The sequence below is a fragment of the Vigna angularis genome, chromosome 4, assembly GCF_016808095.1.
Source record: "Vigna angularis cultivar LongXiaoDou No.4 chromosome 4, ASM1680809v1, whole genome shotgun sequence".
NCBI lineage: Eukaryota > Viridiplantae > Streptophyta > Magnoliopsida > Fabales > Fabaceae > Vigna > Vigna angularis.
Genome location: NC_068973.1, coordinates 7386627 through 7412356, shown reverse-complemented (window position 1 = coordinate 7412356; position 25730 = coordinate 7386627). Strand labels below are relative to the sequence as shown.

At 27.9% G+C, this 25730-nt stretch overlaps 3 protein-coding genes across 7 annotated transcripts; 1 reads left to right on the top strand and 2 right to left on the bottom strand.

Annotated features, from left to right (window-relative positions):
- Positions 1-3038: 3038 nt before the first annotated feature.
- LOC108331149 (uncharacterized) lies at positions 3039-3769 on the top strand. Its single transcript, XM_017565780.2, has one exon. It carries the CDS (start codon positions 3099-3101, stop codon positions 3522-3524), a length of 426 nt encoding a protein of 141 aa, XP_017421269.1. The 5' UTR covers positions 3039-3098; the 3' UTR covers positions 3525-3769.
- A 9371-nt stretch (positions 3770-13140) lies between these two features.
- On the bottom strand, positions 13141-15554 carry LOC108331118 (protein CHUP1, chloroplastic). Of its 4 annotated transcripts, none has more exons than XM_017565746.2 (4): positions 15280-15554; positions 15042-15117; positions 14335-14955; positions 13141-14167 (listed from the first exon to the last, which is right to left on the bottom strand). In XM_017565746.2, the coding sequence occupies exons 1-4, from the start codon at positions 15495-15497 to the stop codon at positions 13259-13261; spliced, it is 1824 nt and encodes a 607-aa protein (XP_017421235.1). In that variant the 5' UTR covers positions 15498-15554; the 3' UTR covers positions 13141-13258. The 4 variants fall into 4 exon arrangements, with proteins under 4 accessions (XP_017421235.1, XP_017421236.1, XP_052731774.1 ...); XM_017565747.2 differs by having other exon boundaries at positions 15042-15121; positions 15280-15505; XM_052875814.1 differs by having other exon boundaries at positions 15042-15121; positions 15298-15505.
- Positions 15555-19919: 4365 nt separating this feature from the next.
- On the bottom strand, positions 19920-21942 carry LOC108330918 (uncharacterized). Of its 2 annotated transcripts, none has more exons than XM_017565519.2 (4): positions 21518-21942; positions 21285-21406; positions 20372-20539; positions 19920-20232 (listed from the first exon to the last, which is right to left on the bottom strand). In XM_017565519.2, exons 1-4 carry the CDS (start codon positions 21737-21739, stop codon positions 20139-20141), a joined length of 606 nt encoding a protein of 201 aa, XP_017421008.1. In that variant the 5' UTR covers positions 21740-21942; the 3' UTR covers positions 19920-20138. The 2 variants fall into 2 exon arrangements, with proteins under 2 accessions (XP_017421008.1, XP_052732358.1); XM_052876398.1 differs by having other exon boundaries at positions 21285-21419; positions 21518-21656.
- Between the last annotated feature and the right edge of the window lie 3788 nt (positions 21943-25730).

Below are 25730 nucleotides of genomic sequence, written 5' to 3'. Positions count from 1 at the left end.
GACCAATATCGACACGTTCTTCGTCACATTACATTTTTTTTTCTTAATCATCACCACATTCCAATTTTTTTATTTTAGGAGGAATTTATGTCTTCCCCATTCCTAAACAAAACTTTGGTGACCTAATTTTAAATTTTAAATTATTCCCTTTAAATGTATTAGAATCGATTAAAAATATTATTAATTAGAGATGAATGTTATACAATTTTAAAAATGTTATTTTTTATTGAAGTAATTAGACTTAGTAGATGTGTCTTTTAGTTAGATAACTGAGTAACTATTCTAATTGTATATAAAATATGTTTTACTTATAATTTGGGTGCCAAAAACTATATTGCACTAAAATTTGGTAATTTAAAAAACGTAAGAATAAGAAAATTAATATTGATGTTTTTTTATAGCCAGCTTTCATATATTTTTTTTAGAAAAAATATTTTACCCTCAATAATTATCTTTTTACTTTTGGATTATTTGATATTCATTTACTCTTGTATGTACATTTCTTATTTGCTAGTTTTTCTTATACTTATATTTCTTATAAAACTTCTATAATAGTATAGAATATTTCTTTCATCAAAGATTTTTTTTTTCATAAATATTTTGGCCAATCATTAATAATTTTATTTAGTCTGAAAACAAAATCTTTTTGAAATGTTTCTAAATCCGAGTGGTGTTTATTTTATATAATGAAGTACATTTATATCGATATATATAGATATATTATATGTATATAGATATTATATATATATATATATATATATATATATATATATATATATATATATATATATATATATTCGGGTATTATAATTAATATCGGTATAAAGTATAAATCGCCATAATGTATTCGAGGTTTCTAAAATCATCGGAAAAAAATTCTTCTTAAAATTAATTATTTTTGTAGTGTAATTAAAACGATATTAATAGAATAACTTGTTCTTCTGGTAATTATCTTTGATATAGTTTAACATATTTTAACTAAAAATTACTTAATGAATATTTAGATAAAAATAAATTTAATTTTTTTTTCTTCAAAGGTTTATCAATCAATTTTAATATTTTCATAACAAATTCCTATTTTTCTTATACAAAGTTTTCCTGTATATGCTTTACTTAATAAAATTTGAAGTGAATTTTGGTTTTTAAAATTAAAAACTTATTTTACATAATGAAACCCTCATATAATGTATTATTTAGCTTAGTTTTCTATGTAAAATATGTATTTATAATTTTAACCATTTTTATGTATTTCATGTATATATTACAACATTAATTTTCACTGCACAACATATATATGTCTGCTACATTTAACGTCTGTAATTTGAAAAGTTTATATATAGTAAGCACCTTAATTAAATATTATCCAAATACATACATATAATAGAGACAAAAGGTAGGTACATATTTCTAAGCATATTTCATGATACTTGTTGAAACATTCATTTATCTAAATTATCATGATTCCACCACAACCAAATATAATAATTTATTTTCTTTTAGTAAAAATAGCATTAATTCAATTCATAAAATAATAGATAAGGATTTCGCTATTTTAAAAGTAATACTAAATAGTCTTGTAAAAGAATTATAAATTAAGTTTTGCCCTAATAACTCTGAGCATACATACTTTCATAATTCAATTATTAAGTTGTTTCTTCTTATTGAGCAGGTTAATTTTCAAGATTATATAAATTTTAGATGGTTTGATACTTTACCCAAATTTCAACTTATCATGAGGGAATGTAAATTTTCTATATATATGCTATTTGAATCTAGAGACTTCTATACAATACACTGAGTCTTTTTTCTAAACTTTTATATACTACTGTAAATAATTTGTAAATGTAACTAATTAAAAATTAGGACATAAAGAGAAAATTTTGGAAAACAAACTTAAATATTTAATGAAAAAGTTAGAAAATTCATTATAAAAAGAAAAAAAAAACAAGAATTAAAGAAAAAATTTAAAGTCAAAGGAAACTTAAACAAAATAATAATCTAATAACTCTTTCATATGTAAAATAAATTCTGAAAAATGTTATAACTACTTTTCATTAAGAAAAAGAACGCACGTATGATTAAAAATTGACTCTCTATTTTATTTATTATTGAAAATTTAAGTGTATATTATAAAATGTGGAGAACAGCGGAGATTATAAAATAGCAGAATATATATGTATATAAGCTTAATTAATAGCAAATCACACTAGCAACATGGATAAATAATTATTTGTTGATATTATTTCCCCTTTTTCACGTCTAAACATTTCACACATAGAATGAAATCCGACAACATAATTAGATAAAATGACCCCAATTTTGTTAATGATAATGAAAACAAAGCAAATCAAAATCAAATAAATAACAACAAAAATCTTGATATATATAACTATCTTAAAGTAGAATGAAGTTTATCATATACAATCAAAGAGGCACAGAGGAAGAAATCAAACGTGTGCAATTATACTTCTCCATGAATGATAAACATTTTTCAGATAACTTTCCTAAAAATTCCATTGGAAAACAAAACCTTCATAATTTTTTTATAAATGATATCAGTCATTAAATTTCAGTATCCTACTTAACCTGGTAATACATCTCCATAAGACAAATTTTAACCTTATGAAATACGTAATTAATAGATGCAAAGATATCACACACCCACGTGTACTCACCGTGATTTTTATAATAATTATAAGATTTAAATTTTATGATCCCATGCAAATTTATTAGTTATTAAATTATAAATATAATGCGTGATTGCTTTGGTCAAATTTGAGTTCATTACAAGTCTCAGAGAAATATTTGACCAACAAGATAATCATTTGAAGATTAATTTCAGAACTAAACCCATATTTAATCTGAATTAATTTAAAGACAATTATATATCTTAAAATAAGAATATCTAGACTAAATTATTATTATGATGATAAAAAAAAACTGTCAAATTAAAAAACTTTATCATATAAGATTAAATATTTGACCGGCTTTATATATATTCAAAGGAAGCGGAGACTCCGGGAGATTATAAATACCCCAAAACATTTTCACATTTCTCCACGAAACTGAAACTCTTGTTATTCTCTTCCTTTTCGGCGATGGACTCCACGAAGCAACAAGCGCAGAAGTTCCTGGTGACCGTGACGGCGGTGCTGGCCGTGCTTGCGAAGCGGGCGAGCCGGCTGCCGCGGAAGCTGAAGGCGGCGGCGCCGCCGAAGGATGAGTGGAGGATCGAACTGCGGTCGCCGAAGAAGCTTCTGAGCAACATAGGCGGCAAAAAGCTGCCGTTTCTGCCGAAGAGGAGCAAGAAGAAGCGCGGCGAGGAGGATTGGGGGAACGGCGGGGTGTGGCAGAAGACGATTCTGATGGGGGACAAGTGCGAGCCGTTGGATTTCTCGGGCGTAATCTATTACGATAGTAACGGGAAACAGGTGAACGAGATGCCTCTAAGGTCGCCACGCTCAAGTCCCGTGCCCGGGTATTATTTCATCCGCCACCGGGAACACCGCGACCACCATCCCTGAACTCTCTTTCCGCCGTGTGCATGTTCGGTCGCCGCCGTTTGCTTTTTGAAGTGGGATCGAAAAATTGTATAGAACATCCGAAAGTTGGAGATTTGGATGTTTATTGTTTAGATAAATAATCTAGCCTCTTTTAAACTATCTTTTATATTTTAATTTCTCTTTGCCTTTTTTTCCCGTGGGTGAATGAAATTTTCACAACTTTTTTTCTTGGTATTAATGATAATGATCTTGATTAGCCTTTGTTACTTTTTAATATGTTATTAATACAAATTATTTATTACGAAAAAATAATTAATATCATTATTAAGTATTTTGAATGCTGAAAATATTTTCCCTTTAAGGTTAGGTTATCACACTTCTAAAGTGATATCATGAAACCTATATTACTTGGTTGAGGAAACAAAACAAGTCCTTCAACTAGTTGCAGAGCTTTGTTTGTTTGATCTTTGTTTGACATAAAATTGACATTTTTAATTTATATAAAAAAAAAACTATATTCAATTATTATTTTGGGGAAATTGGTTGAGATTATAACAACTGATGTATATCATAATTATTGCGCAATAATTTAATTTTTAAAAGTTTGACGTTTTTTTTTTCTAGTTTATCTCTTTGTAGTTTACTTAAAATGTGTAAAATCACGTACTTTTTGTTTATCTCTTTTATCAAAAAGTATTGTAACAGTTAAAAAGGATAAATCTTAATTAAGCTTAAAGTGTTTAAATAAATTTTAATTATTTTTATTAAAGTTAATAATATTTTTTCTAAAGTATTTTAACTCTAATAAATGCATGATATTTAATTTGTTGAAAAGTTATTGAAAAATAGGTGGAATAATTTGAAAAGAAAAAGAATGGTTTATGGTTGTAATAGTATTGATGGTGGGTGAATTTGTAATGCAATGAGATGAGTGATGGTGTGAGCATGAAAGACAATTGACTTTTGCGTATTGTTTGTGGTGTCCAGTGGAAGTCTACTTTCAATTCATTTTATTGAAGTTGTGCTAATCTTGATGCTTTTGCGTCCACTCAACGCGGTTTCAATGTACCTCGTTTTTATGACTCTTTTTTTTTATTATAATATCATATCTTCCACTTCTGGTCAACTGTTAAATTAAAACTTTAATTAAGTTTTAATTAATTATAAACTTAAATATTCTTAATTCAATTCTGTTTAAAATACCTTGTTCCATTAGTTAGTTTTCACAGATTTTGTATTTTTAATTAAATTCTCAATGTTTCATTTTGTCAGGAAAATATATTTTTATGAATTAGTTTGCATCACGATTACATGGTTAATTTTATTTTTGCTTTAATATTTAATAAAATCAAAGTAACATTATTTTTATAAAATAACTAAAGTTTTTAAACTTTAATTATTTTTTAAGTTAAATATCAAAATGAAAAAAAGACACAAATCATATCGCTCCAAGCGAAGCAAAATCAAATGAAAATTATAAAATTATAAAGATTTTTATATTTGGTATAATACAAAATTTTAATAAAAATTTAATTAAAAATATTGAAATTTGGAGGCTTAAAAGTATACGAAAGATAAGGGAAGAGTACTTTTAACAGTTTATTTGATTAGTTTTAATCTATAATCTTAGTTAACCTCATTTCCGATATTTAACTAATGGAAGTTATTACCAAGTACACTTTCCTTAATTATCTATTATAAGAATTTAATAATATTTATTTTCTTGACTAATAATTGGTGTTTATGTGAAAAATAAATAAAAAGTAAAGACGGTATTAAATTGTGTTTTAAAACTTTTAAAAAAAATTTAAGGTAAAGTAAGTCAATGGGACAATGGCTTTAGGTTAGCAAACAATCTATTAATTGTTTAAATATTGATTTGTAAATATCTTCTTCTTTTGTGAATGCAATTCTCTAATATGCAATGAATGGTGATTAAACGAAAGAAAAACTACTATTTGATTTTTGTTTGATAATGTAAACTATATTCAATTTTTATTTAATTTATTGAGTTTTATTATTATAAGTTATAGATTGAGTATTATTTAAACACTTAGTCACTTTTAGTTAACAATTTTGAGTATTATTTAAAAAACAATCACTCTTGACTAAAATCAAGTATATTTTAGACCTCAATCATCTACTAAGTATTGTTTGGCCACAATGATTATTTGCTAATAGAAAGTATTATTTAGACAACAACCACTTTTGATTAAAACAAAGTATTATTTAAATGGTATTGTTGAAATTTAATCACTCTTGACTAAGCAAATCAAACCTATACGAAAGTGTGATCACAAAAATTATGCACTATCTTCTAATTTATTATATAAATACCATAATATTTTTTTATAAAGTTTGTCAAGTCACAAAAGAATTTTGACAACATTCTGACATTTGATAGTTGAATGTCTTTTTTTTGACAAAGATAATTTTATATAGAATTTGAAAGAAGGATTCATTGCAAAAAAAAATTTAATTATTGAGAGCTTTTGAACTTATATAGTTTTATCTTCTTCGTTTATCGAGTGTGAATGTGAAGATACATTAAATACATAATATTAAATATCTCTCGTTTCTTCAATAAACATTTCAATTTATATATTAATGTTAGGTCAAATAGTTTGTTACTAAAAATAAAGTAAAAAGAGAGACCATGCAAGACATATAGCTTTGTTAGAGTTAATTTGAGTTTATATGATTGTTGAAACAAACAAATTTGAATAATATCTTAAGAGATACTGATATAGATTTATACATTGTGTTGATCGTATTGATAAACATATCTTGCCACAAAGTTATAAGCTTTAAGAATGTTTTCCTTAATTACTATAACAGTTTATATATATATATATATATATATATATATATATATATATATATATATATATATATATATATATAAATGTATTTATAATATAAAAGTAATTTAAAAAATTACTATTTTTAAATAGCATATAGTTAACTTTATAAATGTTATGTATAAAAACTATAATGTTATATAGAGAATTAAGTTATATTTTTTTAACATCCTTTTCTACACCAATATTTATATAAATACGATTTATTTTAATTTTTATCCATATAATTTTTCTAATTTTTTTAACCATTCCTTTTACTTCAAAATTCCTGATGTTGATGTTGGTTATTAGTTTTGATAATTATCCACCCATATTAATCCATAATCATAAAAAATACCTATTTTATTTATTCTAACTCATTTGTTTGATTTATGTTGATTCAATAAAATAAAATCAACCAATTCAATTGTAATCTTTATTTTAAATATGTATGTTCTATTGATTTATATAATTTTTAATGTTATTGTAACTACTTAATTTAATTGTTTTTATCATTTTGAATAAGTTTTAATTCAGTTAAAAAAAGTTAGGTATATTTAAAATTATGCCGCAAAATAATAGCATAAATACATTTTTAAAATTTTTTAACTTTTATATTCTATTTATGTTGCAAATAAAATAACTATAATTTAATATATAAAATAATAATTTAAAACGTCAAATGTGATTATCCAAAAGATATTCATTGGGAAGATAATTCTTATTGAAGTGCTTATACTAGAAAACGTAAAATTGAGTGAATTGTTTACAAATGTAAAATTAAGCACCCCAAATTAAAACCTCCTCGGAAATGACATACGAATATTTATATTATTATGGTAGAATAAGATATCAAATGACACTTCACAGTATAAAGATTTAATATTTGTTCTATAACAAAAAAATATGTTAAAATAAAAACGTGATTGATAAGAATAAAGAGCAAATGTCTTGGCATACATTGTATATCAAATTACATAAGAATGTATAATGAGTATATATATATATATATATATATATATATATATATATATATATATATAAATTGATTTTATACATTTTTTTAATAATATAAGAACTAAAAAATAATATCGAAAAAATATACATTAACGTACACACATACCACTTCTGTACATACACATTACCATACAACACCTACATTGTTAAGAAGATTTTAAAATCCCCAATCACATCTTTAATGTACAATATTATCACGTGACATTCTTCTAAAGATACTTTTGTATGAAACATGTATTGTCCGAGGTTAATGCTTGTGTATTTTTCTTGGTTTTTATCCTTTTAATTTTTCTTTTCTGAGCCATCTAATAATATTTCGTGAGATTTTTTATGTTTCTATTTGTATGTTACATTGTCTTCTAATCATTTTACTATTCTTTACTAGATATTAGCGGAGAACAATTTATGTTTATTTAGCTTTAAAGTAATTTAAGTTGATTAACATTGAACAAAACTTGGTATATCAAAATCTAGTATTGTTTATTATCGTAGAAAACTTAGAATAATTTGTTGAAAATGATGTAAACTTTCTTCTAAGTTTATGTCATGATAGAATGCATAAAAACTCCAAAACTGAAAAACAATACTTAAAAAAATGTTATATATATATATATATATATATATATATTTATATTTATATTGTAAATATTTAGAAAATGACATTTTTAGATATGGTAGTAATTTAAAAATAATGAAACTCAATTATTTAAATATTAAATGATTTTAATATAAATAGTTTCGTTACTAACAAATTTCATTTTATATATATATATATATATATATATATATATATATATTGTAAATATTTAGAAAATGACATTTTTAGATGTGGTAGTAATTTAAAAATAGTAAAACTCAATTATTTAAATATTAAATGATTTTAGTATAAATAGTTTCGTTACGAACAAATTTCATTATTTTAAAATATATTATCATTTTAGAAATCATTTTTCTAGAATTTTCTGACATTTTTCTAAGGGTTTTCACTTCTTATTCATATGTTTGAATATTAGAGACCACTTAAGTGATTCTTGCGACGAGATCTTTAAGTTTAATCGATTAGTTTCTTTATAGAGTAAGTTGGTTTATGTTCCTTTCTTTGGTCAATTTCATTTTCCTTTTTGTATGTAAGCTTTTTGTGGTTGCATGTGATGTATGAGTCTTCTATAAAACTCTATGTTGATCAGTGGTCCTAATGGTATGCACTAATCATGTTTTTGTTGTTCGTAAGAGCAGATAGAAGTTCATGTGCATTTGGTACTATTTTAGGTCCTTTAGAACTGTTTGGTAATCTATAAGGTAAGGGAAGCTAAATACATTGTTTTAAGTTGTAAGTACTTTGATAATATGAGTTGGAATGTTTAATTTGAATTAAATGGATTGAGATTGCTAGAATTGTGTTGTATTACAACATGATTGCATGAATTTGGTTTGAATATGCGTTGTCTGATATTGAAAGAACCTTGTTGTGATTTATTGTTGAATGTACCTATTTTGGATGCTTAAACTGGTGGATTTGATGTTATAATTGATTGGAAATGTCAATTGGGTCTTGATATAGTGAAAGTTAAAGTAATTGTTGGTTTTTGGTCTAAAATAAGGGGTTTTGATATGTGAAATTCTATAAGAGTTAAGTTATGAGCGAACATGATGTTTGAAGTCTATTTTTGAGTCATTTAGAACTTGGTTAGCCTTTTGTTTTACCGAAATATGGTATTTTGATATGCTAAGTTATTTGTTTGAACTGTGGTGGTTGTTGATTTGATATAATGTACTAAGTCGTTGTCCAATTGAGTAAATTAGTATTCAATATGATGTTTAAACATGTTTTCTAACTAATTATAGTGCTAAGAATACCAATTTGGTCATTTGGATAAGTCTCTAGTTCAATCAGATCAGGTTTTGAAGTTTCTGATTTCTTATATGGTGTTGAGGGTCATTGGTATAGAGTTAAGTGTTAGCCTTTCAATGGCATGGGTTTTGGCCTCTGGATGTGTGGCGCTGAGCGGCGATTCCGTACCACTAAGCGTTGGCCTTCCAGTGGTCTTTGTTTGGTCTCTAGACGCAGGATGATGAGTGGTGGTCCTGTATCAGCGCGCCCTGCTGCGATTTATGTTTTTGGTTTTCTATGTTTTTCTGATTCTTGATTTGGCTTAGACTAATGTAAATTGATTCGATGCGTGTGTATTTTGTAGTTGAATGGATAATAGTACTCATGTATGTGTTATATGTATGATTATGTTCAAATGAAATGGAATATGTGAATTAAGTATGTTGTGATAGGAATTCCACAGGGAAATCCTTATCGTTGTTTTGTAGTGTGATGTATTGAAGTAGGAATTCTGAGATGGGAAATGATTCTGACACTCTTAATAACTTCCAATCTCAAGTAAAGAAGGATGATTACGTCATTAAAAGTAACAAGAGGTCCTTAGTCTAATGGTCATGTATTGGCTATAGATGTTTAACGGATTAACATTGGTGTGTGGTAGTTTGATGTGAAAGGGTTGTTTCACCACACTAGTGGCATGTCCCCCATGAGTTCAACATCAATATAGATATATCAATATAGGTATTAAAATGTTCAATGTTTAAAGTTGATATGTTTATTTTTGTATTGTTTGATTTGAACAATTATTGAGATATTGATTATTTAAATTGTATGAATGTTTTTTTGGTACTTTAGCTTATCCTTTTGTCTTTGTTTATGTATGTATTTTTCTTTTTGGCAATGATCATCTTAATGATTTGAGTATAAAATGATGTCTTTAGTGAGTAAGTATTAGCGAATAGTGGAACTGAAGCTTAAGTCAAACGTTTAATATTTTTTTATATAGGTTATATTACACTTTTGACTTTTGATTTATTATAGTAAATATTTCTCTGATATAGGATTATATATATATTTTTTGCTATTACATGTTATATTTAGATAATTATAATAATAATTTATATGTTTTTCTCGACTTAACGGTATTATTAAAAATGTGATGAAAAATATGAAAATTGGGATGTTGATTAATGATAACGCTATAAAAGCCTTTAATAAATTAATGGAAGTTATTTCAAACATTTAAACCTAAATATATGCGATGATTAAGAAGCGCTGCAATTTGGGAAATTGAAAGGGGTTGCTATGATGACAAAGGTGAGAAGATGAACTATTTTGAAAAATGTGTCTTTTCAGAAGAAGTAACAAGTGGACAATAAATAGTAATTATAGGCCACATAGGTAAGTTTTAGGAAATAAATGTCAAAAATGAATTTACAATTAATTAGAAATGCATAATTCCATTATTGAGTTGAATATGGTGACGAAGTACTTGTTTCTTTCATTACGAAAATCAAAATGACAAATAAAAAAGAGTGTAATGGTGTTGCTCACCAACTTTCTACTTTAGTTTATACATTTTTTCATATAATTTTGATAATTAATGATATATTATTATATTACATGTTTATCCATTTAAACCGGCAGTTGTTAATTATCACTTGTTTATTTTTCTTTTCGAGTAGAAGATTTTTCGAGGCATTGTTAGTCAGTCAAGCTTTGAAATAAATTATATATGATGGATTAGGTAAACAAATTAGTCTAATTAAATAATAGAGTTAAATATATTTTTAGTCTCTTAATGCGATTTTAGTTTTAGTCACTTTTTTAAACTTTGGTACTTTCTTATTTTTAAAGAAACTATAATTTTTCGTTCTCCAAAATTAACGACGTTAACTGAGTTAGTTAACGTTTGACTACGTGTGATGAAATGTTTGATTGCTAACATTTGTCACATTGGTATTTTTTCAATGCAAAGTTAGAAAAGAATCAAAATTATAATTTCTTGAAGTAGAAAATGATGATGACATATCAAGAGTGACGTGTCAGTGATTGTTGCGGTGGACATTTTGCCGTTAACGATTTAAATATCCTTAACCAAAATGACAAAATTAAACATAAATTACAATACAAGGGTACATTGAACATTCGAAAAAAAATGAGCCTGAGATAAAAAAACAATTGACAAAAATACGGATCAAAAGTGGTATTGTTAAATATAAATTTTAAAATATATTTAATTTAATATTTATAACAAAATATTTTTTTAGTGATCTACTCATACCAATAAAATACAAAAAATATTTATAACAAGGAAAAAAAAACTATTTTAATTTTGGTGTTGATTTGAGAAATTATTTTTGTTTTATTGGGCAAAACATGGTTTTTGTGTTTCTAAATTCGTGACAAATTACGTTGCTCCCAATTTCATAAGGGAATACTGAGAATTTGACGACCATGAATGTTGGCCACTGTAGGAATAGGTAGCAAGTAAAACGAAAATTGTGTCCTATATAAGAGTTGGTGACATTCTAAATTAGAAATACCTACCCTACTGCCATTCAAGGTCGGTCACAGTAACCGTTTAAACTCTCCATCATCATAAATGCTATTTATATCATATTTTCTACACATCATCACAATGCTCATCATCCTAACTAAAGTCGTGATGATCTTCTAAAACTTTTTTCTTAAGAGAAATAAATCGAATGAATTAAATATGATTTTAATTATACTTAAAGTTGCTATGTTATTATTACTTTTAATTATTATTGAAGTAGTGTATGCGTGACATAAATTCATATCAAATCACATTAGGTTGTGTCATCTTGTATAACTTTATTTCAAATCATATTATATTAAAATTATGTCAATCTTGCATTACTTCAATTTAAAATTAAAAAAATAAAATAAAACTAGATTAAATGTAATCAAAGTCGTGTTTGATCCATATAATTTCTTTTCTCAGACAAAAATTGTGTAGAATCATTACAATTTCATTTTGAAATCGTGTTATGCATATATAACTTCTTTCCAATAAAATAATGTCAAGCTAGCACAACTAATTCATATACATAATTATTATTTTTTTTGTATTTAGTAAAAAGTTGTGACAAAAATTACACTGAAAAAACCTCCAAATTATAAGATAATGTTTATTCTTTTACTTTGTGCTTTACTCCAATTTTCTCTAGAGTACTTTATTATATTTTACTTTTTATTGAATAGCACTACTAAAAAAAATACTTTTTTTACCATGGGTGTTCCATCTTATTTAATAACTAATGCATGATTAGTTTTATATAATAGTTACATATTTATGTAGAATTAAGTGTTTTGTATGTAATAATATATTATAAAGCTTTTCAAGTGCCGTATAGTATAAAATGTGATATTTATTTGTAAAATATTAACTTTTTAATTTTTTTTTCCATGTAAGCAGGGTTTATAGGTCATATATATTCTTTTCATATTTTCTTTTTAAAAATAACTTTCTCTTATAATTAAGAGAGATAATCAAGATAAACAACAGTTTAGTATTAAAGAATGCTTATTCTTTATTTTAAAAAGAGATGAGGATGATAACTAATAGTGACTTAGAACATTAGTTGTATACTATAAATGATAGTGATAATCAAGTTTTTTTTATAGGTTGGAAAGGAGAATTGGATATAGGAAAATGTTTATTATATTGTTTTCATAACTTGGGAAAAGTTTGAAATCGTCCTTTCTTAAATAAACTTGATAATTTTTGTATGGAATCCTAGACGTATTGGTGGAGCTCTTTCACAATTTCTAGCTAATGAAGCTGTACTTATATTTGTAATTTTCTTAAAACTTGCACCATTGTAGTAGAATGGGAGTTGAATTTCAGCATTTGGATAAATTTACCCAGTCACTATATAGATAACCTTAACGAATCAAGTGCAAAGTTGAAATAGAAAACGAATTCAACAAAAAATTGATTGGTAACATTAAAGACACAGGTGGTTTTCTCCATTCAATGCACCATCATTTTCAAAGTGTCACCACAAATTCAACTGTGTTTCATACAATTAAGGATATTGTTATCTGATCCATACACATGCTAGCAAAATCAGGGAAAAGAATAAAAATGCCACCAGATACACCATTATGATTTTGATCCTGACACCAACGCTAGAAATGGCTTCATTCCTTGAATACACTTCATCAGAATGAACAACTATTTTCCTGGCACCTTCATTCTCTTCAATGGAATCAATGTTGATGGAGTTCACTTTAGAAGTGAGCTCCACGATCTTCCCAGATATCTCTTCTTTCTCATCTTCTGCACTCTCAACAAGCTCTGCAATGTCTGAATGAGTAGATAGTTTAACTGAATCACTGAAAGAGACTCTATTCTTCTTTGCCAATAATTTGGATGTAGTATTAGAATTCACATTTTGGAGTAAGTTCATCACTGGGGTATTACCACTGTTCACTGCCTTGGATACATATGATCCAATATTTGACATGGAAAAGGATAACCTACGTATTAAGCCAGGGCTGCTACCTAGATTTCTACCTTTTGATGATATTTTGTTACACCAATCTTTGGTTTTTCTCCATCCCTTCATTTTCATACTACTGTTACTACTTTGGCTACTAGAAGAGCTTGCAAAGGTGGTGGTTTCAATTTCATCACTCTCATCTAATGTGACACTGGAGGAAACGCTTTCAAGCTCAAGGTCAATTGTATCAGATGTTGATGCATGCTTTTTCTCACAGAGATCTTCGCTTGAATTCTTGTTGCAATCTCTTCTTGAGGCCTTTCTACTTTGTCTTTGATTCTCCTGAATTTCAAACCTCAACAATGTGTAAAGCCACCTTTGGTACACAACTTCCTCGACCATGTCAAATCTGTTTCTCTGCAATGTTTCAACTAGCTCTGAAAGTTCTTCATGCACATGTTGTAAACCAGCAATTTCTTCTTCTAGTCTTGACCTTTTTTGCTCCTGCACATGTAATAACACAGTGCTAAATTCGTAATGCTTGAAGCTAGTGAATAAATTCTAACAAAAAGGAACTAGGGAAAAAAATATTTCTAGGTAGAGAATGTCAGAAAGGTTTCAAAAGGTTTTGTTTTTTCTCGTATCTATAACTATGGTTGAGTGTTACTCACCTCTGTTCTGATTCTTGCTTGGGCAGTAGCCAACTTAACTTTTGTCTCCCTTTTTTCCAATTCAAGCTCTTTGTTTTTCCTCTTCAGTTCCAAAACTTCCACCTCTATGTCTTGAACATCTTTGAGTTTCTTATTTGTTGAAGAATTTTCCCCTGAACTTTGAAACTTCTTAAATTCAGTCACTTGCTGTTGGAGCATCAATATCTGCTCCCTCACAGGACCTGCATCACCCCTTTTCCTTTGTATCTCATTTATCATTTTCTTTGCAACATCTAGCTGATTTTTTGACATATGATCATCTCTTATTTTTTCTCGCATAATTTCACTATCTGACCGAAAGGAAGCAATGGTTTTTTCAAGAAAGTCCACTTTTTCTGTCTTTTCCTCCAACTGTTTTTGCATTTGAGCAATGGCAGATTGCTTTTCCTTTAGACCATTCAATTCAAGAAGCTTCTTTTCAAGCTTTGCTTCTCTCCGCTTGTAATTTGGTACCAAATTCTGCACTATGTCCTTCACCGTAAGATTGTACATTTTCTCATCACCTAATAGCAGCTCCAAGTCCTTAAATTCTCCTGTCAGCAGATTTTTTGGCATTTCAAAGTTAATCTCCTTCTCTTCATTCTGCAACAAAAAGCAAATTCTACAGTTAGTTTCTTTCAACATTCCTATTCCTTTTTTTGACAAACACATGGAGGGTACTTCACTACCTGTCTCACTTTATTATTAACCTTAACAGTGCTATTTTCCACCTCTTCAAACTCTTGTTCTAAGAGTGACCCGTCACTTCCTTAGCACCCCATAAGCATCATGCAAAAGAGTAGAATAAATCAACATAACGAAGACACAGAAATGAATGAAGTAACATCCCTTCCAAAAATTACCAAACTTTTTTGTGAAAAGAAAAAAAAAATGGCATTTTTATTAATAGATTAAAGATGTTGGCACCTGAACATTTTAATGTACCCTTTTTCCTTGTAGAAGAACTGGTTTTTGTGCGCGAAATCCTTATTGCAGCAACTGAAGCTACAATCATGAAACTCACTCTGATAATCATCTTGTTCTCTACAAAAGCAAGAACAATTTGGACTTTGGTGCATCCCACTGAAGTGAACCCAGTGAAATCCTTTAAATATCAGAACATTCTTATCAACTTCATAGAACATATCCAAGTTAAAATATCTGTATCAGTGAAGCTAATCACTAAGCAGTGGCTGGCTTTCCTCAACACTATGGAATTGATTGCAATTGGAAGAAAATGAAACCCAATTTTGTATTTATTGTACGCTCATTTTTTGGGCTACGCACGTGCATCAAAGCACAAACTTTAGTTTCATAGTCATCAGTGTATTCCTTTGCATGATTTGGTGCCACGTGTGTCGGGAAAGAGTACCTAAGACCATGAGTTTTTGTTTTATCCGATAAAAATATCTCTTTGATAGTAAACGTAGGATTTTTCTCAGTACCTATTATTACTAAGTGCACCCACGTATTATTAGAAAAAGACAAACTATTGGGTATTACTTCCTTCGTCACTACAAAATGCTCCTTCCACCTCTCCATTCCATTTTTACCCTTTAATAATACTTAGAAGCACATGAATATGGTTGTATTCTTAAAGGGATATCATTATCCGTTAAAGGACAAACGAATGTCGACATCCGTTCATGAATGTTGAAATCCGTTTAATTCCAACTTAATCCGTTTAATTCCAACTTAATCCGTTTAATTTCAACCTAATGCATTTAACTGTTCATATGTTAGACCCTTTTGGCACCCATAATTAGGCTGCAAATGCAACCACCACCTAGAGTCTGGTGACAGATTAGAAATTGATGATTTCCTGGTAAAATGGGTAACATTAACTGCAGTATGATCAGATTCATCTGTTGTGCTGCAGGCGCAATATCAACCACTTTTGATGTTGCACATGAAGATTGTCAACAAGCCAACTTGGGAGCTCTCTTCGCATCTTCTTGGACAAAGCAACGATTTGCAGTTCTCTGCCACATAGCCCTTGCTTCTGCTCCTGCCATTGTTTATCTATTCTTTCTTCATACTTACTGAACAAAATAGAATTATAAGTAGTTAAAAAGCCTACACTTATACCACATTTACACAAAAGATAAAAGAAATATGCAAGAAGGAATTCATATAATGGTAAGCCCAAACTCTGAAGTCCAAACACACTCTACGATGCTCAAAGCGTATGAGTTCCAAGGTTTGGCAAGCAACCCCACCCACTCAATTTTGTTGTTAAATAATTGTACACGTATAGCCTTTTTTTTTAAAAAAAAACATATATATAAACTTACATATTTAAAAATATAATTATATATGCTAAAGTTTGTCCATTATTGACTCGTTCCCTAACTTGTTTCTGCATTTGTCCCTGATTGTAACTAAAGGCTATGTCCAAGTATATCTTCATCTTTCAAATACCATATTTGTCACCAATCAAAACCAAAATGGACATCAAGAAGTGGAAACCCATATGGAGAAAGTGAGATTTGGGAGATGAAAATAAGGAATCTGAAAGTGAGAGTTGGGATGAGAACAAACGAATTTGAAAAAGAGAAAGTTGGGAGAATTGGGGGGAAGGAGGTGGGACTAACTCGGAAGTAAATAAATATGATTAAAGTAAAAATGAGTGTTTTTGTAATTAAATTTTTTTTGAAAAGGTTTGAGGAGGTGCAGAAAGCATTGGTGGTGGTGGAGGGAGCAACACCCCAAACTATTTTGTGTTTTAGAAACTAGTTTTTCAGGACTCATTTTAAAATATATTCTGTAAAAAGTTTGTTATAAAATATATTCCATAAAACCTGTTTTTAAAGTTTTTACACCTATTTTAGTGTGTTTCATCCTACACCTCCAAGATCTCATCCTGCACCTCCAAAAATTTCACTTTTAACCTTCTGACATCTCATCCTACACCTTCAACTTTTTTAAAATTTTATTTTTAACTTTAATAAATATTTTTCCATTTTTTTTATTAAAAACAATCTTCACTATCTTAAAAATAATTTAATTTAACTTAATTTAAAATTTAAATATTATTTAAAATAATTTTGTATTTTAATAATTATTAAAATATAATTTATATTATAATAATAATTATATTAAAAACATAAAAATAAAATAATAATAATAATAATAAATTTGATTTAATATATTCAAATATATTAAATTATAATAAAATATTAAAATAAATTAAATAATTATTAAATTTTAAATAAAAATGAATATTTTAAAACACTTATTTATATATTAAAATCTATAAAATATGTTAATACTTTTGTTTTTTATTTAAAATTTAATATTAAACTTAAATAAAAATTATAATATTACTTATTATATTTTTATATTTTAATAATTAATAAAATATAATTTATATTTTTAAAATAGTTCTATTAAGAAAATTAAAAAATAATAACTAAAATAAGAATAAAGATGAAAATAAAAATAATACTTAAAATTATATTTAATATATTTAAATATATTAAATTATATTAAAATATTAATTTGGAGGTGCTGGATGAGATCTTGGAGGTGTAGGATGAAACACTCTTAATGTGTTTCTGAAAGTTTGTTCAAATTTTATTTTGAATTCTTTTTCTAAAAAATCTGTTTTAAAAAACATTCAAGAAAACTTGCTTTGAAATGTTTCTAAAATAGGTAATCTGAAAGTTACTTAAAAAAACAAAATTATCATTTTGAAAATTAGGGAGTTGCAGTTAAAAATTATGGGGTGCGAAAAGAGAAAACCGACAATGTGTATTTGCCATAGCTCTCGACGGTTCAGAATGAAGGGATAAACAGGTTCTAGCAACTCCAATGCTTTGGATAAATTTCTATTGACATGTACGAATGCAAAATAAGAAAAAAAATTAAAAGAATTTATTTATTTTTTAAAATCATATACAACATGAAATTTATCTTAAATTGATACTTTCTTAAATTATTTTCAACAATAATGAAATATACTTGTTTTTGTTATTGTTTTAAAAATATTAGTTCTAATCTCTAGTCATTGCTATATTTTTTTTATTGGATATGTGTACACACTAAAGGAAAAATTTTACAAAAGTGAAAAAAAAATTCTTAATTTCCCTTTTGCATTGTATTAAACAAAAGAGAAAAGAGGTTAACAAATAAAGAATCAATGTTTATCCATACATTAAAATAATCTAATTAATGAATCTAATCTAAGGAGAACAAAATTGCCTTCTTGCATATGTTGTTGCTGGCATAAATTTGGTCATTGGGCCCAATGTGATGTCAATTTTTCAATTGTCACATCATATGAATATTGATCCGAAACCTCTATTTAAAAATTTCTACAAATTATTTCATTTACAAATTAATTAATAATTAATTTTTGAAGTTGAATTTTTATTTTTTACTTTTAGAGATAATTATATTTCATTCGCTCTTTGGTCAGCTTTTTCGTATTTAAAATATCATTTTTATATAAATAAATTCAAATTTTCATAAAGTGGTAAATTGCACACAAGGAAATAACATAAATTTTGAAGTTATAAAAAAGTCAAACATACTAGTTTAATATTGCATTGTTTATGTTAAAGATGCGCATAGAAAGTAAAACTAATAATAATAATAATAATAATAATAAAATTATACTGATGATTATATTACTAATTATAATATCTTAATTTTTTATAATATTTAATTATTATTAAATTTGTTAGATTTTTAATATTATAGAACAATTAATTTAAAGAAAATTTATAACATATTATTAGATATATTTAGATATGACTTACAATAACAAAGATACTCAAAATCCTGCGTGACTATGAGTATGAAATCTTCCAAACTCACGTATCAATAAAATAAACGAGAGGAGTTGAAAGTATAACTTTTTTTCATTTTCATTTCAATAAGTCAACTTTCTATATCTCTTTACAAGAAGGAATTCAATTTTTAAGAGAATATTATTTACAAACGCATTCTTTAATTAATATGATAAATATTTTTATTAATGTTATTTTCTTGATCATTATGGGTAAAAAAGTTTGATCGGTAATTCAAAGGGAAGTAGAATTTGGTATTAAAATTTGGAATAACTTTTTCTTTAAACAAATATTTTTTTTGTCATTTTTTCATTAATTAACTCTTTTATACTTTTATGAAATCTTTTAGACACAAAGTTCTTTCAAATCATAAAAAAATTTATTACAAATTTAACAAATTTAAACTTCAAACTTGATTATACCACTTGTTTTAAAGAAAAGTTCTACAAGTTATCGCATTCATATTCTTTAAAATTTACAAGACATGCTTTTATGCTAAAATAGTCTTTTAAAATTTGAAGTGTTTTAAAATTTTAATCTAATATACCCCTAAAACTTAGATTAAAAAGGAAAAATAGTGTTAGTAATACAATCATAAACTTCATAAATTGAAAAGAAATATATATTCCAAAGAAAATGAATATGGACATTTGAATTTGTTTCAGCATGAACAAGTGATAAAAACTAAGCTGTCATCTAGCACTAGCAGTCTATAGCAGGTGAAAAGATTCCAAATATAAACAAATAGGTAAAACTCTAATCCACTCTGGAATCTGTAGAAAGGTAATGTTTATATAAAAGAATCCTTTTATACAATCATAAAATTATAGGCATAAACAACCGAACTATACTGTGTCGATCGCAGCATTTTGTGTGTATATGTGTAGCAGTTGAACATATGTTATGGGAAATCAGAAAGTAGAAGAAAAAAGAAAGCCAAATTGCTTTTGGGGACTACTTTAAGAATAGATTCTGTGTACGAAAGTGTGTCCTTCACCATCTTCTAGACTTCCTTGATCTCCAAATAATTGCTGATGGGTTAGGACAGATTCTGTATGGAATTTTTGGTGGAGGGGTACCAGGGACTCTGCAATGCCATTCTCAAATCATGTCACTAAAAGCTGTCTTAAACAACCTTAATTAATGTCTCACTTACATCCATAAAAAAATTAAATTTACTATGTTGTGAAATTATTGATGGTACGATGTGCTGTCACAAAACTTACTGTAATCTAGAAAGATCAATTAGTGAAACATCCAAGTTGGTTGAACTGTCCAGCACTGATACTGCAGAAATCATGGGCCTCAATGGGGACACACAAGGCTGCTTGATGGCAAGTACTCTGCAGTTGAAAATGCTGGCTATGCTATTGTGGGAATGGGCCATTGTCAATCTGTTACAAATGAATAAAGAAGCAAACAGATTAAAGAAACCAACAGTGTTGCACAAGGAAAAAGAAACCAACAGATTAAAGAAGCAAACAAACAAACACAAAGAATGCATTTGGTATGTGCCAAGAGAATATAATAATAGGTGATTAGGTGTTAAAGCTTTTTGCAGGTGCATTTGCCAAGGAGTTCTGGTGACCCATTTTTTGAGCTCACCAGCATAAATTTTCTCAGAGCACCAGAAAGAAGGAACACACAACACAAATTGGACAATTAATAAACCAGGTCCCACCAATCCATGTTGATGTTGTCATATGAAGGCCAAGATCTTGCAGAATAAGATAGTTAATGTGAAGCCTCATAACCTATCTATTTGAAGTTGACCTCTATTCACAACCTGAACTTGCTGTTTCACCAAATGCATTTCCCAAAGAGCCTTCAATTTCAGATGTTCATTGATAAAAAATAGTCATAAATTTTAGGGAGAGGGAGGACCCATATAATATTACGAAAGGAGAGTCATCATCATCCACCTTCAAGCTATATTGATAAGTCCAATATGCATTTAACTGATGAAATTGAACTAAAAAAATCCACCTTTAAGCTACATTGATAATTCCCATATGAATTTAACTGATGAAATTGAACTAAAAAAAAAACACCTTTAATCTACATTGATAGTTCCCATATGAATTTAACTGATGAAATTGAACTCAGAAACTTGGAAATGTCATCAATTCCTGGACTTACTTGTATAGAAAACTACAATCATGGAGTCCAACCACAAGCATGGAAGCTCCAACCTCTCTCACCGTGGCGGCGATCTTGGTTCCTTCGAGGTCCCCTTCCGTGACAATAATTTCAACCTTTGTCTGTAACACAATCCTATTATTATGACACATATCCGTTAATTTGAACACATGAAATTAAATCACAAACCGAAAGAGAACAGAACAAAAGAAACACCACAAAAGGGTACGTACGTTGGGGTAGTTGTTGCACATGTCTTGAAAGGAAAGTGCCAATTTGAAGCCATTGAGGCGAAGAACACGAGCTTTGCTTCTGCTTTTTGATCTTGTGGAGTGGTAGACATGGAGAAGAGTGATTATGTCACCATAGCGAATGATGTTTGTGAGAGCCCATTGCAGAGCAGTTCTTGCTGCATCCACATCTTCTACAACAACCACAATTTTCTTCATATCCATCTCTAGCACCCTAATGCTCTCTCTCGAACATGTTCTTTTGTTTATATAAATCTTAAACTCAGCCAAGGTTGTCTTGTTTCTCTCTCTCAAAGTTTGTGTCCATTGTTTCAATCTTGATTGACCTTGAATTTAATAGTAGAGAAGCAAAGATAAATGGAAACTCTTCCCTGCTCTGCTTCTGCCCTGTCTGCCTGCAATCAACAAAATATAAATAAAAACATTATTAAAATGGGTTTGGTTCAATAATCACTCTGAAATTTCCACTGAAAGAGACAGATTAGGTCATATAATTATATTTTGGTGTTATTGTAAATTTATAGATAAACCCATCTTATAACCTAACCAGTACAAACACATGTTTATGGATATCTAATTTGTATGATAATAAAAAATTAAAGATTAATTTCTATCACAATTACTAAATTAAAAAAATTATGTTTATAAAAAATTTATATAATAAATATTTTTATAAGTTTATCATAAGTAGCTTTTTATATTACAAGTATTTAATTGAATTTAATAAATAATTATTAAAATTTTAAAGTAAAATTAAATATATATTAATAAAATTAAAATTGGTAAGAATATATATTTACTAAAATGACGGTTACAAAATGATAATGAAAAGAATTTTTTTATTAATAGTAGTTATAAGTAAAAATAATATTTTTATTATTTTTAAATATATATTAATTATAAAACGACCCAGTAATAACCATAAAATTTCTTTACTTAAAGGTGTTAACATGTTAAGACCTATAGGTATGCTAAACAGTAAAAACACATTATTAATGGGTTGATCAAAGAGTAATGGGAAGTAATTCAATGCAGTCTTTACGTAAGCCGAATAGTCTTGGTGGAAAAGAATTATGGAAACAGGAGATTATGTGTTGATTATAGGGAATAAACAAAGACAAACAAGTATTCAATCTCTCTTGTGGAGGACTTACTAGATGAGTTGTATGACTCAACCATTTTTTCAAAGATTGACTTGAGAGCTCGGTATAATTAATTAAATGAGAATGGAGGATAAAGATGTATATGAGACTGCGTGTAAAACTTATGGTGGGCACTATGAATATTAGTCATGTCTTTTAGACTAACAAATGCTTCTACCACTTTTGAAGGGTTGATGAATTCTATTTTTCAGGATTTTTTAAGAAAATTTTTATTTGTATTTTTTTTACAATATCCTTATATACAATAAGTCTCATTTTGATCATCTTTTTCATTTGTATAAAGTGTTGCACATTATGAAAAACAATTCATTTGCAAAAAGATTCAAGTATTATTTTGTGTGGATAAGGTTGAATATTTGGGTCATTTTATTTCAAAACAACGAGTATCTACTAATCCCTCAAAAATTGAAGTTGTAAAACAATGACAATTACTTCAATCCTTTAAACAATTATGAAGTTTTTTCAGGGTAAACCATTGTTGTGGATACTATAGAAGATTTGTGTTCAAATATGGTATCATTGATAAACCATTGACTGATGTTAAGAAAGGATAATGAATTTTCATAGAACACTCAAGTAAAGGAGGTTTTTCACCAATTGAAATAGCAATTGATCCAAGCACCAACACTTGCTTTACTTGACTTTTCTAAGGAGTTTGTGGTTGAAGAAGATGCTTCTGGGTTGGATAGAGGTGTTGTACTTATGTAGAATCATTATTCAATTGCTTTCATTAGCATGAGTCTTAACAAACAACAACAATATTTTTCCACTTATGAGAAGGAACTTTTAAAAAGTGGTGTTGGTTTTTTAAAAATGGCGACACTATTTATTTAAAAAAAGGTTTAGTATCATCGCAACCTTAAATACATTCTAGATTAAACACTTACCATTGCTTTTCAACAAAAGTGGTTAGTCAAATTGATCAAATTTGATTTTCAGATTAAATATAAGCAAGGACAGGAAAATATAGCAGTTGATGCCTTGTCCAGGTTGGATATTCCTTACTATCATGTCTTAACTACTCACCAACCTGATTCAGATATCTACATTAAGATCCAACAATCTTATCAATTTGATCCTTTCATTTCGAAACTCATTGCAGAATTGCAACTCAATAACTCCTCTCACAAGCACTTCACTTGGCAACAAAATGAACTCAGGAGGAAAGGTAGATTGGTGGTTGGTAGAGATCTACAACTCAAGAAATAGATTTTATTATGGATGCATGGTTCTACTATAGGTGGTCACTATGGACAATATGCCACTTTATAGAGAATTAAATTAGTGGCTTACTGGAAAGGATTATCTATGGATGTTAAGGAGATTGTCTATTACTGTGTGACTTGTCAAACTTCTAAATATGACAATTTTACCTCACCTGGTCTTCTTCGACATAGCATGAAGCAGTTGGATGACAAGCATAGGACTAATCAGAGATTTTAGATTGGTGATCTTGTCTATGTAAAACTTCATCAATATAGACAGGTTTTTGTCCAATTTAGGAACAATGTCAAGTTGTCTCCTAAATTCTGAGTCTTTTCCAGTGATTGATCGCATAGGTGCAACTTCTTATAAGCTACAACTTCCACCCACTTCTGAAATACATGATGTTTGCCATATTTCCTAGTTGAAGAAATTTTTGGGAGATGCTACTATAACTCCTATTTGTCTTGATACTGATTTTTCTTCTGTTATCAAAGAACCTGCGTCTATTTTGGATTGTATATATGTTAAGGAGGCAACCATGTAGTAACCAAGGTGTTGATTAAATGGAAGCATCAACTGGTTAAGGATGCTACTTGAGAGTTTTATCATGATTTGAAGAAGAGGTTTCCATGTTTCAATCCTTGAGGACAAGGATTTTCTTCAGGTGGTAGGTATTGATACAACATATACTTAGAGGAAATGTTAGCAGCAAAAACCACATGGCACAATAGTATCCAACAATTGTTAGTTACATTTTATATTACGTGACAATAGTAATTATGTTCTATTTTGAATAGGTTAGAATAAATAACAATGACTAATTAGTTTCATTCATGGAGTTGTAAATTCATATTTTCACTATAATTCTCATTCTTTCAATAAAAATTAGAATTCATTCTTGAAAATTTTTTAATTCCCTTTTTTTCCTTATTGATTCTTTGAATATCATACTATTCCTAGTTTCGTTTACATCATAAGAAGGTTGGAGTAGGATTTGTGTGATATCATTACTTTGATAAATCATATGAAAATTTTCCTCAAATAGGATTTTGTTAAATATTTTGTAGATTCTTATTATCCCAATGTGATATCATTACTTTGACTTCTCCCACATATTATTGTAAGTTTGAAAACTTAAACGTTTAATAATATAAAATGTAAAATATAAGGATAAACTAATTAGGAATATGGTAAAATTGATAATAATTAAATTTGAGAGAGAAAAAAAGAGATAAATATATTGTTATGCTTTTATTTAGTGCGATTTTAGACTAAATAATAAAGTTAAAACATGAGAAAAAATTAACCCACTTACATGGAAAAGGATAAAATTGGAATAGATCAAAGAAAACCTATACAAATTTTATACTTAATAATATTCTAGCAAAAATTTTACTGCATCATCAAATATTTAAAATGTATAGAGGAAAAATCTTCATCCTTTTCTACGTATCTAGATTATCAAATTTGTATTTGCCTTTTATAGGTGAACAACTAAAACAAACATAGCATCAGTCCCTTTTTTTTTAATCAAAAGTCTTACTAAAGTTGCACCTGTGACATCCAAAAGAACAATTATGACATATTTTTTCATTTTTCTTATTTTACACACGAATGGTATTTTCAGACTAAAGTTTGGAATATATAACAAATTACTTGTAATTTCAAAATACACTATGTTTCGGTGGAAAGTTTTGGGACCGAGAAACTAACCTGTTGACGCGTCTGGGCCGCTCGCTCGCCTCCAAACTCCAGCTGTTGGCCGATCGGTGTTGACGCAAGCTGATCGGTCTCCTTTGGACGGGGGTGGATGTACCTGCAAAAGG

Coding starts and splice junctions, on each gene's coding strand:
- LOC108331149 (XM_017565780.2), top strand. CDS start 3,099: ATGGACTCCACGAAGCAACAAGCGCAGAAGTTCCTGGTGACCGTGACG.
- LOC108331118 (XM_017565746.2), bottom strand. CDS start 15,497: ATGTTCTATGAAGTTGATAAGAATGTTCTGATATTTAAAGGATTTCAC. Junction 15,118..15,279: donor GGGTACATTAAAATGTTCAG/GTGCCAACATCT, acceptor GTGCTAAGGAAG/TGACGGGTCACTCTTAGAAC. Junction 14,168..14,334: donor AAGCAAGAATCAGAACAGAG/GTGAGTAACACT, acceptor TTACATGTGCAG/GAGCAAAAAAGGTCAAGACT.
- LOC108330918 (XM_017565519.2), bottom strand. CDS start 21,739: ATGGATATGAAGAAAATTGTGGTTGTTGTAGAAGATGTGGATGCAGCA. Junction 21,407..21,517: donor TGTGCAACAACTACCCCAAC/GTACGTACCCTT, acceptor ATTGTGTTACAG/ACAAAGGTTGAAATTATTGT. Junction 20,233..20,371: donor ATTGATCTTTCTAGATTACA/GTAAGTTTTGTG, acceptor ATGGCATTGCAG/AGTCCCTGGTACCCCTCCAC.